Genomic DNA, 20,174 nt, shown 5'->3' with positions numbered 1-20,174 from the left:
AGGATGAAATGAAGTGTAGATAAGAGTGGGGTTTGGGTGCAGTGAGTTACAGGTGCCCAAGGAAGCACACCTTTTGAGCACTGTCAGTAAAGGCAACAGTTAGTTAGTTGGTCGAGAGCTGTGCTTGCAGCAGGAACTAGGGCTGTTGGAAGGTTTCCCTACCCTGGGCACGAAGGTTCATTCCCATCTCCCAGCCCGCAGCGGCTGGTGTGGTGAAGGTGCTATGACCTCACGTCTCGCCCGCAGTACAGCCATTGTGAAAGGGAACTCACGGACTTCCGTACGAAGACCTCACCAGGATAAATGTATTTATTTTAAGAAGTGATGAGACTTCTACGTCTTCACTAATTTCTGAATATTCTTACACGCAGCTCGGTTTGATCCTCGCCGCTGTGCCCTTGGCTGGGGGGGCAGGTCACAGCCATCTTCCAGCATCGACAGGCTCGGGGGCGGCTGTCCGGGCCGATGGGCCCCGCCGTGCCTGATGTCGCGCACGGGGCCCCGCCCCTGCGGACGGCGAAGGGCAGTGGCTCCGCCCAATCAAGCGCTGCTGCGCCATGCGCGCTGGGAGCCGGGGGCGGGGCCGGTGGTGTCGGAGTGGCGGCGGCGATGGCAAGCCAGGGGGAGCGGGCGGTGCTGGTGAGTCGGGAGGGCGTTCGGCGGGGCCAGGGCGAGCGGCAGCGGCCTCTCCCTGGACATGACAGTACTGCCGGCCCCCCGCAAGTTCGTTCTGTCTGGTCGGGCTCGGGCGGGGAGCCGCTGGATGGCGGCAAGGACGTCCCCATCGCCCGTGTCTGGGCCGAGCGCTGTGCGGAGGCTGCCCGGGCCTAGCCTTAGAGCACCTGCCCTGGCTGCCGGCGCTCCCCAAGTTCTGGCTCTGCTGTCGGGCCAGGCTTTCGGGCACCCTGTCGCCGTGTGGCTCGGAGGCCGCGGCCTCCTCCCGCCTCGCCCGCCAGCAGCGCCCAAGGCGCTCTGCCACCGGCGCCGCTCCTCCGATGGGCCGGGTGGGATGGGATAGCAAGGCCGGGGCCGCCCTGCTCCCGTCACACCGTCACACCGTGAATGTGCCTTTCGGCCTTGGTGTCCTGCTGAACCGCCCCGCACATGGCGGGTGCCCGAGACACCCTAGTGACCTGGTAGCAGCGGGGACGGCGCAGAGCTGTCGTCACTGCGGCTCCCCGGGACAGGAGCTCCGAAAAGAAATGAAATCTCCGGTCTGGAGAAGGAGTTCAGAGATCCATCGATCCTGGGTGGAAAGCCACATGGGAAAACGGTTTTTTCTAGTGTCATATGGTTTAGAAGAGTATGACCAGCATTACCCAAAAACACAGATGTGCATGAACTTGACTTAGTCCAAAATTAATAGGCGGGGAAGGGAGATTCCCTGCTGTGACTGAAGGGAGGAAGGATACCAATGGGAATTTTGAGTAGAAACGCCTGCATGGTGCTGGTGGGTGTTGGAGGTATTAAGGACATCTGCTGCACCCATGGGATCACTGTTCCTTCAGGAACCTGGAAGAGGGCAAATCGTTACAGAGTGAAGAGAGCTGCAGATCTATCTTCTCTGTGGTGATCAGTGGCAGGATATGAGGGAGCACCATGGAGCTCTATGTCAGGGGAGGTTTAGGCTGGATATTTGGAAAAATTTCTTCACCCAAAGGGTGGTCAGGCACTGCAGTAGACTCCCCACACTAGGACTTCATGATCCTTGTGGGTCCCTTCCAGTTAAGAACATTCTGTGATCAGTATAATTTCCAGAAACCCAGATCAAGATTAAAGTGTTCCTGTGCCCAAACTGCTTTGAAGAATGTCAGGGAATCCTGCCTGGCTTTGTTGTGTGTGCCTGCCTTGGATAAATGTTTGCTGAAACAAACCTGACTTTGTCCTACTGCTTGTTGAGATAACTCTTGCATAAGGTGATGACACATCAGTGGGGGGGTTGTGCTCCTCATGGTGAATAGGAATAATCTAGCAGAGAAACTGCAAGCTTAAAGTTCTGAGTTGACCATAGCTTGCTTATTTTTCTGTGGGCAACATGCTCAAAAATCTCCCCATGGAAGATTTCTCTTTTCTTACAGGATGACAAGTGGCAATCTTTTCTTTCTCCCATACTTGCCTCTGTCACCCACTTCTTTGATGACCTGCATGGAGCTCATGGTTTAACAGGAACTTTAGATGTGCTTTGAGGGTCTGCTTTATGCATGCTTCTTTGTGGCAGCAGCCGATGGAGGCTCAAGGCAGTGAGTCATCAGATCCAAACTTGTTCGTTACTGAATCTTCCCAATGATTTGGAGTCCCCAGCCTGTGTCCCCCTCCACCCCCTTTTCAGCTTAACTTGTTTTGGTTTGAGACTGCTATTGCTTGGGGAAATGTTTGGGATGGGGGATGCTCATTTTAGTTTTTATCATTGTTTCTCACCACCTAATTAGCTACAAATCTGTCTGCAAGTTGATTCAGTTTTGCCTGTGCCAGGAGTTGGTAATGGATTTTCCTAGCTTTACCTTGGCCCATGATCTTATTTCCTCCCCACCCATTGAGGAAGGGGCAGTGAGGGAGGCTGGGTATGTGTCTGGCAGCGACATCCCAACAGCTTAAAAAGATGCCCCAGTTTTTGAAGCAATAGGATTTGCTCTGAAAATTGCATTTGACTTCAGTAGGTTTTTGGTACAGTGATTTGTGTGAATGTTGCTTTCTTAAACTAAGTCAGGGCAAGAATGAGGACAGTTCATTGGACTGGGGTGGAGAGGTGTTTCAACAAATCGGGAAGAAGTATTTGTTTTCCTTTACTTAAACAGCATGCAAACAGCAGTACACTTAGAACTTAAATAATTTTCGCATGTGTCTGAGATATTTGTTTCCAGTGTTTTATGTCTAATGATTCCACTGCTATTTTTCCACGACATAGGAAGAAGAATTTAAATGGCTTTTACAAGAAGATGTCCATGCTGTTTTGAGACAGCTGCAGGATATTTTGAAGGTGAGGTTAATTTTGTCTGAGTTTTGTGTTGTGGCTTTGTTTGACCTTCTGTGTAAGGAATGGTGATAGATTTCCCCTGCAGGAAGAAATTCTTGGTAGAGGCTGCATGGAAAGGTCATCCATGCATGTCCAGTTGTGTCCCTAGTGCTTGCTTTCCCTCTGCTCTTGAGGATGCCCAGTAAAGCTAATTTCCCCAAGATTGCTCTGTTCTTGACCCTCTGCTGAGATCTGCTTTGAAAAGGCACATGGAGGCAGCCAGACCTATCTGCCAGGCATTTGCCTGAGATAGGAGTACTTTCTGGTACAGAGAATCTGAATCTGCCTGTAAGTCTGACATGTGCTAGTGGAAGCAAGCAACATGTCCTTTAGCTGACAGCTGCTACTTGTGCAGTAGTTACTAGCATGAACTCTCCTTGTTTAAAATCTTCCTTTCCTCAAAATGCGCACTCCTCAGCTGGTACCAGCCTCTTTCAGAGGCCTGATGTCTCCAGCTGAAGCAGATGGGCAGCACTTTTCTCACCCTTCTCCAGCCTGAGCATGTGCTGCGGGGTTGACTCTTTCCAAGCAGCCAGTGGAGAACTGGCCAAAGGGACTTGTGTGCACCGAGAATTCACCATGTGTCTGCTGGGTCGTTGTTCAACAGGCCCAGCCCCTTAACAATGTCTAGTTTTGGGAGGTTATGTAGTGATGGAAGAGCAGGGCCAAAAATGTGGAGGAGAGGGACAAGTGCCAGAGCAAATATGAGTACCGTAGTGCTGACTCAGAGCCCCAGGACTGGAGTTAGTATCAGGTGACAATAGACTGCAATAACTATATATATAGCATCCGTTTTGGAGAATTTATTACTGTTTTGAGGGTGAAGTGTGTGAAGGGCAGTCACCAGCCAGTATAACCAGGTGGAGGGCTGGGGAGGGCTGGTTTTCACTTCAGACTTCCTTCATGTGTAAAGACAGCTGTGATAAGGGGCAGCACCATGGTGCCTGAGGGTGTGCAGAGCTGAGCTGTTGTGTGCTGCTCCTTCTGTGGACAGCTTGGGGATCCTGCTGGCACTGCCCAGCTACAGGGTGTGGGATTTCCAAATGCCTTTTCCTATGGGTTGCATGTGCTTAGCCTTCTCCTGGGCTTCACCAGTCCTGCAGTAGGATGGAATACAAGTGCTTTGCTTGATGGACTTCAGGAGGCTGGCAGAGGTGACTGCTACATATTCAGCCACTTGCTGGTGTCCACATTATCTTTGTTTCTGACTTACAGTGTTCTGGGCCCAGGCACATGCTCCAGCACTCACTGTGTCTTCTCTTGGGCAGGAGGCCTCCCACCGCTTTGCCTTGCCCACCAGTGGCTCAGGAGGAGCTGTCAGGCAGGAGAACTTTGTATTAAGCACATCAGGGTAAGTGGTGGTGGTCAGTGGGTCACTTCCCTCTGCAGCAAAGGGTGCAAGTCCAGGAGGATCTGTGGTGAAGGGCTTTGCAGACGCCCTGGAGTAATGAGTTTTCTTTAATAGGAGATTTTGCTTTAAGGAAAACAAGCTAACTCTCATGGCAGGTGAAGATAACAGTCTGTAGCGATGCTCCAGGGCTGCCTGAGCCAGCCTTATGCCATTTCCTGCTGTCACCTGTAACATAGTCACTGATTCCTGACCACATATTTGTTGGTTGCCTTAGTCCTGCTGGCAGTTTGTCAAGGGGCATTTTTCTCATTATGACACAGGGAGTTGCAATTACAAGACCCTAATTCTGCTCTTGGCTCAGTTTCTGACCTTCACTATGAAGAAATATTAATCTTTGTTGTAATCTCCCTACAACTGCAATAGTAAATCTTCTTCACACAAAACAAACAGAGGCTTGTGCAAAAGGTGCTATAGGTGAGCACTTCTTCTGAAATGGATACCCAGTTTTTGATCCTCAGTGTGGCCCTTGGTCTCGATAGGTGCTCTGGCAGAGTTCACAATCATGTCAGAAAGTAGTTAACCTTAGTCATTAGGAATGTTACAGGATTTCAAGGAATCATACAGTAATTCTGTATGTAAAAACTAAGTTTGAGGGTGTCTTCTTCAGATCTTAGTTAAAATTAATTTAGTTTTCATTTGTTATTGTTTTAAGGATGATCTTGCAGTGTTGATGTAGAGTCTCTAATACAGTAAAATGTAAGGTATGGCCCAACCAGGTGCTTCAGTCTTCTCCTCACACTGTTCATTGTAGATGTGAGTCATCTTACAGGACTTTTCAAAGGGTTTGGGATGTGGGATTTTTATTTATTTAAAGTTGTGGGGTTTTACTTATTTAGGGTCTTTTTTCTTGGAATGGAGTGTGGTTTGGGGTGGCTTTCAACTCCTGTAGGAATCACGTAACACTTCAAAGTCAGTAATTAATTTATTGTCTTGTGCTTGTGCCTGCTAGGGCTGTTTGTAACAGCAACCAAATTGTTGACAGGTGATAAATGGAATAAGAATAGGATCAGAAATGAAGTTATTGTTTTTGGCAGAGCAATTAGGGTGAGGTGGCCCGTAAAGAATATGACAGGAGTTTACCACAGGCCAAGAACTGGGTACTTGAATGTGTGTGTAGTGTTCAGCTGCTGGGCAGGAGTAGTGTTCAGACACCGGGCAGGAGGAGCCATGCTGGCTACACAGGACAAGGAGGGGAGGTGTTAGGCTGGCAGTTGATAGGTGTCTCTTGTGACATGTGTTGCCCAGATGTTTCCTCTCATTCCAGCACAGACCAGGTGAAAGGTGTGATGACGCTGCAGGGAGATGCACTGTGTCAAGCTGTGAGTACTTGCCACACTTCTTGCTTTGTGCTACAAGGGGTGGGTGTCATCCTTATCACCCTTTGATCACCTCAGGGAGGGTGGTCACCCTGGTTATGTGTTACCAGTGATCAGTGTTCTTTGTCAGTCCTCCCTAATTGGCCTTCATGTTTCAGCAACCATTGAAATTTGTCAAGATCCAGCATCTGACATCCCCTTCTACCACCACCATATGGTGGTGAGTGCTGTAGTCAACTTCTGTGGGGATTCCTTGCCTTTACCACTTTATTGTGTAATAACAAATTTCCTTGGGGACCTTCTGGGCTGAGGTCATATGTCCTGCCTGGATCCTGATTCACTCAATGCACTTCAACCTATTTGTATTAATATCATCCTGTGGAAGCACTGCTGTTCTGGCTGTGCCAGGACTCAGAAGGCAGTTTGCCTGGATGGTCTGAAGGTGGGAATGTGACTGCCAGCCCCAACTTCTGCATACAGGCATTTCTTGCTCTCATGTGTTTGTTTCTTTTTTCAAGGATGTTAATCTGAAAATGCCCAGAAACAATCAGCTCCTGCATTTTGCATTCCGGGAAGACAAGCAGTGGAAATTGCAGCAGGTACCTGTTGGGTCTACATGCCCACCTGTCCATAGCCTCAGTGCTCTCTGAGCAGTAACTTTAGTCTTTTGAGAGAGACTGTAATGTCCATTCCACATGAGCTACAGTGGTAAAAGCTAAGGGAGGAAGCAGGTGCAATTAAATCAGTTACATTCAGTTAGGGTGCCTGGATGGGCTCATTTCAAGACACACCATTTGATCTGAAGGCTGTCTACATAGCAGTCATGGTCCTTTAAAGGAGTGCCTGAGGTGCTTGTGTGGGACTGTCCCATATCACCCCAGGCTAGTAAGGCAAAGAGCAGCTTCAGGGGCTTTGAGTAGCTTGCTCTCATTCTCTTACAGATGCACTTGTTTACACTGAGAACAAATTATTATGTTCCAGCATGTCTGAGTTCCCTCAGGTAAGGAGTTAAAAGAATACAGCTATCCAGAACCAGAATCTCTTTCCCATCGTTTTGCTAGGACATACCTGATTTCAGGATCTGACCTAGTATCTGAAGACATGTTTTTCCTCGATTACTTTGTCACAGCTGAGTAGGTTGGAGGAAAATGGAATCAATATGCTTCCTTGTGCCGTAGCTCAGATTTTTCTAGATGGTGAATGTAGTTGGCATTGACTGCAGTTCCAAATATCTGCTTTAGCAGTGAAAGCTCCACCTAGTAACTTTGTAGAAATCTAGAAAATTGTGTACTTGGGATGTTAATACCAAACTTGACTGAGTTTGTTTATGCCTTGCAACAAAGCAAGGAAGGTTTTGTGACAACACCCAGCGGTGCCTCCTCTTTTGTGGCTGTTCTGTACTGCTGCCTGGTTGATAGACTTCTACCAGCTATAAAAGGAAAACAACTTCCTTTATTTACTTGCATTATGTGTTCTAACGTTATTTAGATATGGAGTGTGAGTGCCTAAAGGACTGAGCACAGAAGCAAATAAAGTGGTTCTATGGTGATCTTTGGCCTGAATTAAAACTTAGCATCTCAAGGGAATATCTTCCCTTAATGAGACATGTCAGTTGGAGTTCTGTTTCTCTGTACAAAGTGAAGTCATGGGTAAGAAGTTGTAGTGTAGGCATGTTTTTGAGGAACACAAGTGCAGGCACATTAATTTTGAGGAAATTGTTTAGAAAACAAAGCAAAATCAAGGGGAAATCTGAATGAAGCAAATCATAACAGCAGGGTTGGCGTCGCTTGTTTGGGTAGTGCTGCCAGGAAAAGTTTAGCTTGCTCAGAAGACTCTGGGAGATGTAAAGGCTGGAGGTGATGACATTTGGAGATGCCCAAGTACCTGCAGTATCTCTGCAGTCTGACAGTGGATTCTCACTCTTCTCTCTCTGATCTCCTGTGCAAGAGCTTTCTAAGAGCAAGGCTGTTTGGCGTTCCCTGAGCTCTGCATTAGAAGGAACCAGAGCCAGGTCTATGCCAGTGGGGCTTCTACAAGGATATAGAGGTGGGAACTGTGACTGCTGGAGGGCACTGTAAATATATCAAACTACAAATACTATAGGCTGTGTTGCCTGTCTCCCAGCAGACACTTCTCATACAAGCTTCTCTGCTTAGCTGTTCCATTTGCACCCTCTAATTTACTCCTTGGGCTTGTTTTTTAATTTTCATGCTGCTGCCTGAAATTGAACACAAATCAGTTTCTCCCAGGGCCATTATCTTCCTCTGGTTTGTCCTTGCTCCCATGAAAGCAAGGATACACCTATCAACCTTCCATTTATAACTGTGTTCCTCTTGCTTGAGAAGAACTTGAGCCACCTATGTCCTGAGTCTGGTCCAGTCCCACACAATGGCACAGCTTCTTGATGCTGGAGATAACTCTCAATTCCAACAATTTTACTTCAGAAGGACTCTGAGATACTGAGAGAGACACTGTATTAGAAATTACTGCTCATTGATGTCGTCTGTTTTAGCTCTGATAGGATGAAATCATTGTTCATGGTGCTAGAGCTGACTGCTATATGCCATTAGCAGTGAGAATTTCTATCAGGGCATTGTTTTCAGAGCACTCCCATGTTGAGAGTGCCTGATGTCACTTCAGGACAGGAGCAATATCTGTACTGACAATCCAGGTTATAGCTGTCAGACTGGTCTGCATCTCCAGTCAATGAGTGGAGAGCCCAGTAATGCTTCTGGACAGCAGTGGTAGGTTTGTGTTTGAGAGTGTCTGACATTTAGACATGACATTATATCTGAGAAGACATCGTTCTTAAGGCCAGTGAGATAATAGTGAAATCTTTACTTCAAAGTGCAGAGCACTTGATAAGCTTGCCACGGTTTTCCCCTGGAGGGATGTCCCTTGAATGGGCTGTGATAAGCTTATCTCAACCCTCTCCTGGAGAGATACCCCTTAGATGGGACCATCCTCCCTTGTCATGGTGAGGGCTTCAGCTATCCCACCATTCTTTGATGCCTGTGTTGATTTTTTTGTAACCCATTGGTTTCTCCCCCTTGGTACCACCCTTGCTTTCCCCCATAAAAACCCCAGCTTCTGCCCAGTTAAGGAGGGAGCCACTGTCCCTGGCACCCCTTCACAGAGCTGCTGGACAATAAAGGCTGTCTCTGTGGAATCGCCACATGATGCTCATGTCTGTCTCTGAGTTGGCCTGGGATAATCTCGCAAGCTGAGCTGAAATCACTGAGCTGGAAATCACTGAGCTAATCACTTGCAGCCACAGGCTGCACCTTGCTGAGGTTTCCTGGTGGCCACAAGACTGCCTGAGACCCCTAGAAGCCCATCCCTTGCGGGACCTCTCCCTGGGAAGGTCATGGCATTCCAGGTCGGACCAACAGACCCGGCCTGACTACCACATCCCAATGTGTTCTTATGGAATATTTCTTTCATAGGGCTGCATTTGTACCTTTGCAGATCCAGGATGCTAGAAACCATGTGAACCAAGCAATTTACCTGCTTATGAACAGAGATGTGAACTACCAGTTCAAAACAGGCTTGGAGGTGCTTAAGGTGAGGAGAAAGCCCCTGCTGCTTGGGTCGGAACATGCATTTTTCTTCCCTCCATTTGTTGTTTTAAACACATTTAATGCACATTACTGTCTGAGTCTCCTAGTGGAAACAGTCTTCATAGTTGTACCAGTATGTACCCATGTCAAGAAGTGTCCATGTGACCTCATTTTTTATATGAATCTGTACTAGTTTAGCATTCGTAACAGGGCTGTACATCCTGGTGAACAGTAATCTGAGCAGTCAGTGCCCTGTTACACACCAGTGATAATCTGGATAATATTCTTTGATCTTTTGTGGATGATGTTACATAACTTAATGCTCTTTGTTGATTGGTGCTGCTGGCGAGAGCAGTGAGACAGCCATCAGTAAACAGAAGATGACAGTACTTGTGATTTACTGAAAATCTGAAAGTGACTTCTCTCTTGCCAGTAGTATTTTCTGGGGTCTAATACACAGCAGCTGCTGCATGGCAGTGAAGCCCAACCTTCTGCTTGGAAATGCCCTCTGAAGGCACCAGAATTTCAGCTTGCTCATTAAAATCCATCACAACATCAAACATGAGAAAATTAAACTTTTTAGTTTCCATATGGGCAAGGGCTACATATAGGAAGAAGCTAGGTAATAAAACTATTTCCTTTAACTTTCAAGTGGAAGTAAGGGGAGATGTTGGTCATGATAGAAAGTGCTTTCATCTTAGCAGTCATGAGCTCTATAACAGATATGTTGCTTCTCCCTTTTTTTCTGGAAGAGGAAGTCTGTCTGAATAGAGCCTTTGAACGGTGGTTTCTAGCAGGATTGGCCTCACAATGAGCGCGTTTTCTATTGCCTTGCTCATAGCTGGTTATGAACAGAGGGAGCCCATGCAGCAGTTGCACCTTTGATGTGGGAGTGGGGAGACTGAGAATGCAGCTTGTTTTTTCCTTAGTGCCTGTTCTGAAGAGCTGATGATGAATTTGTTGATGCCTCTGTGGCATCAGTAATTGATCTTACGTTGCCTTGGTATTCCTGTCATGAATAGCTGTTCTCTCATCAGTTGCTGGTATTGAACGCTTCTGACCTGTCTCATAACTCTCTAATGGTGGTAACTGTTAAACTGCATTTATGTGGGAGCCATCCCTTCCCAGTAAGTTCCTGAATTCCTGGAAGGGTGAGGTGTAGTGGTGGTTGTTGTTTTAACACTTGCAGAAGGCTATAGGATTCTACAACACACTGTCCAGAGCTGTGCACACTCAACAGTGGTTCTGTACATTAACTTGTAGCTTATGGATGCTGTGATGTTGCAGCTCTCCAGAGCCCGAAATCGGCTGACCACTCCTGCCACTCTGACACTACCAGAAATTGCCTCCAGTGGTCTCACAGTAAGTATGTGGTGGTCTAGATCTCTATACAGGTCTGGCAGCATTGCAACAGTTTGGATACTGGGCTGCATCCTGGTGGAAGTGGGTTTCTGAAGTGTCTCCTGAGGCAGAACTGAAGCAAATGCAAATCCTGAGTGGTTTTGGCTGCTCTGTATCTTCCTGGGACAGCACAGCTGACTTGGGCAGCTGACTCTGGTTCTCAGAGAGTAAGTTCTGTTCTCTGCCCAAGAGTCTTGTCCAGGGATGATTTGCCCTTGTGAACACTGCTCCACCCTCTCTTGTCACTGTCATGCACATACTGTTTGATCAAGGGCAGTGAGAGCCGCATTCGTTGCCTGCAGCTGCTCAGTCTTTGTTTCTCTCCTAATGTTTTTTTTTTTTTTTGCCATGGGGTCATTGTAGTGTGGCTTGGGAAAAGGGAATGATTTCCCAGCATTAGAAATGATGATCTTTTCAATGACTAATTTTCTTGCCAGAAAATGTTCACCCCTGCGCTGCCTCCAGACATCCTTGTGAATTTCTATATTAACCTGAACAAGCTGTGTCTCACTGTCTACCAACTCCACATGCTGCAGCCCAGCACAACCAAGGTGATGCCTGGTATCTCCTGAGCCTTTGTTTAGTTTCCTCTCCTTACATCCCAGTGTGAGGAGGAAATCACACTACTACCTGATGCAATGTTATGTTCATAAGATAATGCAGAAATGAGTTCAGCTGGTGCTAAGTGTCTGTGTTTTAAGTCTGCTGCACACAGAACACTGGCTTTAAATCTAGTTTGGGGCATGGCTGTTTAGCCCAGAAGAACATACCAGTGCTGTGGAGTAAGCCGTTTTTTACCAAGTACTTTAAATATAGCTTGGTAATTTTGTGTACTTTTGGAAGGACATAGTTATATTAATCCAGCTTACATCAGAGTAGCATCTTTGGTTTCCTAATGGAGTTTTGATGGATACTTTTCTGTTTCACCTTTTGTATGGGTCAACTTGATGTCCTGTAAAAACAGTGTTAAACTCCTAAGATTTATGAAATGCAGTTCTTCCATAAGGAAGATTTTCCTGAAAATCTGTATTTTGTTTTTCTTCTGGGTCTTCTCATCTTATTTCTGTAGTTATAAAATTTGTAGCTACATTGAACTGAGCCAATGTGTAGAATTTCTTTCATGATGGAGTAGGAAGGGTTCTAACAAAAAGGGATTCCATACTGATGAAGTGTCTAGGCAAATAGAGCATGGGTGTTTCTTGATGTCAGGCTATTGAAAGTGTAAACCTTGAATGTCTTTCTTCTAAGTGGTTTGTTCACATCATCAAAATCCTATTAATCTTTTCCTTCTCTAGAACTTCAAGCCTACTGGAGGGTCTGTTTTGCACAACCCTGGGGCCATGTTGTAAGTATAGTCATTGCAAGGGTAGTGTACCTGAATAACAGGTGTTTGTATGTCTTGAGGGTCCAAACAGCTGTGTGCAGTTTCCATTATAGCATCTACAAAGTGGAGAAACTGGACTGAGTCACTTGCTGTGGATTCTCTGTTGTGTCTCTTTAATGATTTGGTCCTAAGGGTCAAAATATGTGAATTTCCAGGATTCAGCCCATCTAGATAGTGCCATGAGTTTATCTAGAGATGAGAGTTTACAACGAAAATGAGTGTTTGGTTATTGGCATTGCCATCTGCATTCCCTACCTCTGTGCCTGTCTGTAATGAATGGAAGTTCCTACCTTCATCCCCTAGCTTAACTATAAATCTGGTCAGAGATGGACTTGAGTGTTTGCATTCTGTAACTGCCAGGTGTTGATTTAAATGTGACAGAAATCATTATAATCTCTCCTATGGGAATGCGGGACAGTTGAGTTCTGTGCTGTTGTGTGTGAAGCTGTGCTCTTTTCCCCCCCTCCAGTGAGTTTGGCAGCCAGCGATATGAAGTCAGCCATGTCCATAAAGTGGAATGTGTTGTCCCATGGTTAAACGATGCCCTTGTCTTCTTCACAGTTTCACTGCAGCTTTGCCAGCAACTGAAGGACAAGGTAATGGCCTTGAAAAAGGGGCTTTGTTTTTAACTCTGGGTTTTGAGAGGACCTCTGATCTGATGTGATGTTATTCTGTTCAGCTTGCCAAAAATAAGGGGTGAGTCAGTGTTCTGGAGCCGGGGACCTGGCTGGTACTGCCTAGCAAATAGCCATAGGATAAGTATTGTGGCACATGTCTGCTGAGCTGTTGACTAGATGGAAAGGAGCAAATAGACACTTCCATGTTCTCAGTCATGAGGTGGATGAGAGGAAACAAGTAACCTAGATTCCAACAGATCAGTGCTCAGTTCCAGCTCTGTAACTGCCGCCTTGAGCAAGTAACTTTGTGCTTCTTGAGTGACAGCAGCAGCAAACCTGCTCTTCAGTAGTACAGTGCTGAAGTGTGTAATTCTGTGAAGCTATGTCCTCCCTCACACATTACATGCTCTTTTTTTTTTTTTTGTGGTCCAAAGGGTATGGGAACTTACCTGCTTTTGTTCTTGCTTTCCAGATCTCTGTTTTCTCCAGTTACTGGAACTACAGGCCATATTAATTCTCTATGGAATGGTCTAAGCCCTTACAGTACTTCCAGTGTCTCTCTCTGTTCTCTCATGCCAGCTGAGTCCAGGTCAGCCTGAGGAGTGCTGGGTTTCACTGCCAGATGCCCTGCACAGGGCAGGGTCAGTGTACCCAGAGACACAGCTTTAGTAGCCTTGTCTGGGATTGCTGCATAAACAGGGCACCAAGTAGTGCTAGGTGGTTGGCAGGAGCTTCCATTGGTCCCTCTCGTGCATTATGTGGCTCACAATTCCCTATCTCTTGACGAGTTACACAGGTCTGCTAAAAGGGATAGGTGCTCTGGAGCACCCTCACTAACTAGATTTGTGCTGCATTGTGCTGTAACTAACTCCTTGACTGTAAAGTGGCTGGGAAGGGGGGAAAACAGACTAACTTAACACACTTGTTAAAAGGTAGGGCATGTTGCTCCATGTAGTGAAATATGTTTCTCTTATCTGGTCCAGCTGTGCTTATAACTAACCCTGAGTGACTCCCTCCCCTGCCTGTTTTGCTCATCCCCATGTTACCGATTCCCCTTTGGGGATGCTCTTTCTTGCTGTTGTTTGAATTATTTCCCCCATCATCCAGCATCAATGTGATAATTATTTTTCCCTAAGCCCTGGTTGGGCCGGTTGGTTTTTTTCTAGGTTTAGTATCTTGTTTTCACCACCAGCCTTTGGAGTTGCCTTGGTGTACCTTGTGCAGTCTTTCATCTTGTCATTAAACGCAAAGTGAGTACTGCATTGCTGCTATGATTTGCTGCCTATGTATGCTACAATGTATAACTCATCCCTTTAGCCACTGATAACCATGAAATAAAGACCCTGCAGTGCTCATGTGGGCTGTGAAAGAATGAGTATCTGATATTCTGTGCTCTCTCACAAGTGAGTGTCTGTTCTTGGTTATGCATGGTGGGTTGTCTTTTGCTTTACTGGGGAGGACAGTAGTGGAGGCACTACTAGCTGAGCAGCTCTTCAGAGGCTGAGCTGTTTGCATAGCCTCAGCTCAGTGTTGTCTGATACTTGAATGCTAGCTGAAGTAGTTTTCCAAACATGCCTTCCCTCTAATCGACACACACATTTATGTATTCTGGGAGAAATCCAGTCCAGGTTTTCCAAGTTACTCACTGACTCCATTTCATTCTCTGGGAGAAATCCAGTCTGGGTTTTCTGTCCAACCATCAGACTCCTTTCCTTACTCTCCAGGGAATCGAGTCTGGGTTTTCCAAGTTACTCACTGACTCCATTCTGTACTGAGCAAGAAATCCAATGGACTGACTTTATTTCGAATTCTAGGAGAAACCCAGTCCAGGATTTCTCTCCAACACAGTCTGTTCTAAACTCTAGGTGAAATCCAGTCATGGTTTTCCCTCCTACCGATTCCATTTCGTACTCTAGGAGAAGTCCAGTCTGGATTTTCCCTCCAACAGACTCACTTCCATACTCCAGGATAAATTCAGTCCCAGTTTTCCAAATTCCCAACTCACTTGATTCTGTACTCTGGACGAAATCCCATTCAAGTTTTCCCTCCAACATGCTGACTCCATTCCGTACTCTGGGAAAAATCCGTGCTGGGTCCTCTGTCCAACCAACTAACTCAATTCTGTATTCCAGGAGAAATCCAGGCTGGGATTTCCCTCCAGCTGGCACACACCCATCCATATTCCCAGAGAAATCCAGTCTGGGTTTTCTGTCCAACCGTCAGACTCAATTCCATACTCTGCAGGAAATACAGTCCGGGTTTTCCATGTTACCGAGTGACTGTACTCAGTACTACGGCAGAAATCCAGTCCAGGTTTTCCAATTTGTTGCCTGACTCCATTCTGTACTCGGAGAAATCCAGTCCAGGTTTTCCCTCAAACCGACTCCCCTCCGTACTCTGGGATTAATCCAGACCCAGTTTTCCCTCCAACGGACTCCATTCCATACTCAGGACAAATCCAGTCCAGGTTTTCCAAGTTACTCACTGACTCCATTCTGTACTCTGGGAGAAATCCAGTCCAGGTTTACTCTCCAACCAACTCTGTTCCGTACTCTGGCAGAAATCCAGTCTGAGTTTTCCAATTTCCCGCTGTCTTGGTTCTAGAAGACAGGTGTCTGGTAGGGAGAGCAGGAGCCTCCTTTGGCATGAAAGAATGTAGACCCCCTCCCTCCAAATTATTATAAATTTGAAATCAAGGGGCTTTTAGGCAGAGATCTGGGGATAGGAATAACAGTTCTTTACTAGTATAACCAGGCAAACAGACAACAGTAACTACAGCATTAGCAAGAAAACAGAACCAGAGACCCTGTGACAGCCTTCTCCGCTGAGACAGGATGGAGGAGAGGCTTTGTTTTCACAAACCCCCTCAGGCGGGCAGTCCTGGTGCTCCTGCAGGGCTCTGAGGAACAGTTGGCTGGAACAGCAGGGATGAGCAGAGATCCTGGGCCAGTGGCAGAGGTGTATCAGCAGCTCTGCAGTGGTGGCTGGCACTGCCACACGTCCCGGCAGGACAGGGGTGCGAGGCCACCAACAAAGAGGGAAGAAGGAGAAGAAGCAGCAGCTCTGTCTGGGTGATGGCGAAATTCCCTTCTCCCTACTGCAGCAGCTCTGCGCCCAAAAAGAAGAACGTCTTTCCCCAAAGCCAAAGAAAGCCCACCAAACTGTCCCCACCCTCCTTTTTCCTATCCCCCTTCCCCCCCTGGGCCCTCTTTGTCCTTTGTCGAGCACCTGCTAAGTACCCATAGTTAGGTTGTCCCCACAACTAATGGGTAAAAATTCCACGGGCAAGCCAGAACAACAAAAAAAAGGACACCTAACCCCCAACACCCGCCTGACTGCATTCCGTACTCCAGGAGAAATTGAGTCCGGGTTTTCCAAATCACCAAGTGAATCTATTCTGTACAATGGGAGAAATCCACTCCAGATTTTGCAATTTCCTGCATGATTCCATTCCGTACTCCCAGAGAAATCCAATTTGGGTTTTCCCACCAACTGACTCCAATCTGTACTCTAGGAGAAATCCAATCCAGGTTTTCCCTCCAACCACCTCCATTCCATACTCTGGGAGAAAACCAGTCTGGGTATTCCCTCCAACCAATTCCAGTCTGCACTCTGTGACAAATCCACTTGGTTGTTCCACTTTACTGCCCAACTGCATTCCGTACTCGGGGAGAAATCCAGTCCAGGTTCTCCCTCCAGCCAACTTAATTTAGTACTCTGGGCTGAATCTGCTCTGGATTTTCAAAGTTAATCACTGACTCCATTCCGTACTCTGCGGGAAGTCCAGTCTGGGTTTTCCAAGTTACTGACTATCTCTGTTCTGTACTATGGGAGAAATCCAGTCCAGGTCTTCCAGTTTGACTCCTGACTCTATTCCATGCTCTCAGAGAAATCCAGTCCAGTTTTTCCCTCTGACTTGATTCCACTGTCTGGGAAAAATCCACTCCTGGTTTTCCAAATTACCAGCTCTATTGATTCTGTCCTCAGGAAGAAATCTCATTGAAGTTTTCTCTCCGACAGACTGACTCCATTCCGTGCCCCAGGACAAATCCACTCAGGGTTTTCCAAGTTACTCACCAACTCCATTCCGTACTGTGTGAGAAATCCAGTCCAGGTTTTCTCTCCAACAGAGTGACTCTATTCTGAACTCTGGGAGAAATCCAGTATGGATTTTCTGTCCAATCATCACACTCCATTCCTTAGTCTGTGGGAAATCCAATTTGAATTTTCCAAGTTACTGACTGACTCTACTCCGTACTATGGGAGAAATCTAGTCTGGGTGTCCCAATTTGCCACCTGACTCCACTCCGAACACTGGGAGAAATCCAGTCAGGGTTTTCCCTCCAGCCGACTCCATTCTGTACTCCAGGAGAAATCCAGTCCCAGTTTTTGGTCTCGCCGATTCTATTCCATGCTCTGGGAGAAATACATTCTGGGTTTCCCTTCCAAACATCTACTTTTTGTACTCCGGGACAAATCTAGAAGTAGAGTCAGGGGTTTCCTTGTTACTGACTGGCTCCATTCCCTACTCTGGGACAAATCCACTCCGGGTTGTCATGGTTTTAAAGCAGCAACTAAAAAATCACTAGAAAACTTACTTATTTTTTGCTGTGAGATACGGATTAGAACAAGGGCAAAACAGGCTTAAAACTTAACAGGAATAAAGAAAGTTTATTAACAAAAACTACAAGAATAAGAAACTAGAATAAAACTTCCAGAACAACCCTTTTCTCCCCCACTACTCAACCATTCCCTTATTCACATGACAGCATAGAGACAAAATACTTTGGAGGTTAATACAGTCTTAATTCTTGCTATAATCTTTTCATCAGTCTTTGTAGAGAAACAGAAGTCTTCTTCTGCTAATCTATGGAGTTTTTCCCAAGAAAACTATTTTTCTCCATAGCTTTCTATTTCTCTGATGCCAGCTGCCCAGAAAATTCTGCCGTCAGTCCACCCCTCCCATTTCACATCACTCTGAGGTGTGTTATGGGTCAAATGAGTCTAGGGATGTCATTTTTAAGGATGAGTTATTTAAAGGCAAAAGTTCTCTTTATCTGTTTTTGTGAGCCTGTCTAGAAACAGAAGTTTTCTCTTTGCCTCTCAAAGGCCACAAATCTTCAACTATTACTTCTCCCCCTCTGTTACAATATTTCACAGTATCACAACCACTTCATCATTTGCTCAAAATCCTCACTTTGAAACACTCCATTCCTCCCAATATACTGTCATGAATTAAAGGAGTTTTTTTCAGAACACTATTGTCCATCTCCATAGCTTTAACAGAAAAGTATTTCAGCTTATTAAAGCATCTCCTTCTTTCTCTACTCCCACTGAGGCTTAATTCTTTTCTTCACTGTCTTTAATAGTTTATAGGGTCCTTTTACATGTTGATCATTCTCTCTTTCTCTCTCCGGAAAAAAGGATTAATCTGCAAGTTTCATCTGGGTAATGAAAGGGTTAAAATCTTGCCCAGGCCTTGTAGCTGGTTCTGTTATTTCTGCCAGAGCGGCGGCTGGAGCTGTCTGCGATGGCCTCTCTTTACTTGGCAGTCTCTGGTAAAACTCAGCCGTGGCAGAAACTGCAGCCGAGCCAGGGGAACCGGCCTGCCCCGGCCTAGGCCCGCTTGCCTTCTCCCCCACCCCCCACCTCTGTGGCCTTGAACAGCCTGGTGAGGAGGAGGCCGAGCTGGAGCCTTGTTACCTGTTGAAAAGCTGGAAACCAAAGAGGACCAGAAATTCCCAGACTTACATCTTAAAGTAGGTGTTCACAGGTTGATCTCACTTTTCAATGGTTAAAATCACTGCCAGTTTTCAGAAATGGCTAATAATTGGTCAGGAGAAAAAACTCCCATCAGCCTCCAGCAGTTTCAACTTCCCCCAGCTCTCAAAGCTAATCCTAAAGGTGCAGAACTCAATATATATATATAAAGCAGGAGATTGGGAATACCAATATCATAAAGTCACCCCAGGACATGGGTTTTCCAATTTACTCACCATCTCAATTCCGTGCTGTGTGAGAAATCCAGTCCTGGTTTTCTCTCCAACAGACTGACTATTACATATTCTGGGTGAAATCCAGTCCGGGTTTTTTGTATAGCCATCAGACTCCATACCTTACTCTGTGGGAAATCTAGTCTGGATTCTCCAAGTTACTGACTGACTCCATTCTGTACTGAGGGAAAAATCCAGTCTGGGTTTTCCCTCCAACCAACTCCATTCCATACTCCAGGACAAATCCACTCTGGGTTTTCCAAGTTACTCACCAGCTCCATTCTGTGCTGTGAGACACATCCAGTCCGGGTTTTCCCTCCAACCAACTTCATTCTGTATTCTGTGTTCTGGGAGAAATCCAGTCCAGGTTTTCCAAGTTACTCACTGATTCCATTCCATACTCCGGTTTTCTCTCCAACAGACTAACTCCATTCTGAACTTCAGGAGAAATCCGGTCGGGTTTTCTGTCCAACTGTCAGACTCCAATCCATACTCTATGGGAAATCCAGTCCAGATTTTCCAAAGTACTGACTGACTATTCCGTACTCCAGGAGAAATCCAGTCCGGGTTTTCAAATTTGCCACCTGACTCCATTCTGGGAGAAATCCATACAGGGTTTTTCCCCCACCCGACTCCATTCCATACATTGGGAAATATCCAGTCCAGGTTTTCCAATTTGCTGCCTAACTCCATTCCATACTCTGCGATAATGCCACTCCTGGTTTTCCCACCAACTGACTCAATTCCATACTCCGGGACAAATCCACTCTGGGTTTTCCAATTTACCGCCTAACTCTGTGCCGTACTCCCGGAGAAACCCAGTCAGAGTTTTCCCTCCAGCCGACTCAATTCCATATTCCGGGAGAAATCTGGACCAGGTTTTCCAAGTTACCGACTGACGCTACTATGTACTATGGGAGGGTTTTCCAATTTATCACCTAACTCCATTCTGTACTGGGGGACAAATCCAGAAGTACAATAGGGGTTTTCCATGCTACTGACTGACTCCATTCTGTACTCCAGGAAACATCCAGTCTGAGTTTTCACTCCAATTGACCCAATTCTGTACTCCAGGAGAAATCCAGACAGGGTTTTCCAATTGGCTGCCTGACTTCATTTCATATTTCAGGAGAATGCCACTTCTGGTTTTCCCACCAACCAACTCAATTCCGTTGTCCAGGACAAGTCCACTCCAGGTTTTCCAAGTTACTTGCTGACTCCATTCCACAATCTTGGAGAAATCCAGCCCAGGTTTTCTCTCCAACAGACAAACTCCATTCTAAACCCCAGGACAAATCAAGTCCGGGTTTTTTGTCTGAGCTTCAGACTCCATTTCGTACTTTGCGGGAAATCGACTCTGGGTTTTCCAAGTTATTGACTCTATTCTGTACTATGGGAGAAATCCAGTCCAGGTTTTTTTTCCAAATGACTCAATTTCAAACTCTGGGAAAAATGCAATCCGGGTTTGCCAAATTACCA

General features: G+C 46.2%; 1 protein-coding gene across 2 annotated transcripts; it reads left to right on the top strand.

Annotated features, from left to right (window-relative positions):
• The first annotated feature begins 272 nt into the window (after positions 1 to 272).
• Positions 273 to 14,074, top strand: ROGDI (rogdi atypical leucine zipper). 2 transcript variants are annotated; one of them, XM_086855092.1, is made up of 11 exons: positions 273 to 639; positions 2,906 to 2,977; positions 4,229 to 4,364; positions 5,689 to 5,743; positions 6,259 to 6,339; positions 9,209 to 9,304; positions 10,564 to 10,662; positions 11,139 to 11,252; positions 11,997 to 12,046; positions 12,555 to 12,681; positions 13,175 to 14,074. In XM_086855092.1, exons 2-11 carry the CDS (start codon positions 2,920 to 2,922, stop codon positions 13,214 to 13,216), a joined length of 858 nt encoding a protein of 285 aa, XP_086711218.1. In that variant the 5' UTR covers positions 273 to 639; positions 2,906 to 2,919; the 3' UTR covers positions 13,217 to 14,074. The 2 variants fall into 2 exon arrangements, with proteins under 2 accessions (XP_086711218.1, XP_023792135.2); XM_023936367.2 differs by having other exon boundaries at positions 517 to 639; positions 4,282 to 4,364.
• The last annotated feature ends 6,100 nt before the right edge of the window (positions 14,075 to 20,174 follow it).

This window comes from Cyanistes caeruleus, chromosome 17, assembly GCF_971803275.1.
Source record: "Cyanistes caeruleus chromosome 17, bCyaCae1.hap1.1, whole genome shotgun sequence".
Taxonomy (NCBI): Eukaryota; Metazoa; Chordata; class Aves; order Passeriformes; family Paridae; genus Cyanistes; species Cyanistes caeruleus.
This window is presented reverse-complemented; position numbering and strand designations above follow the sequence as displayed.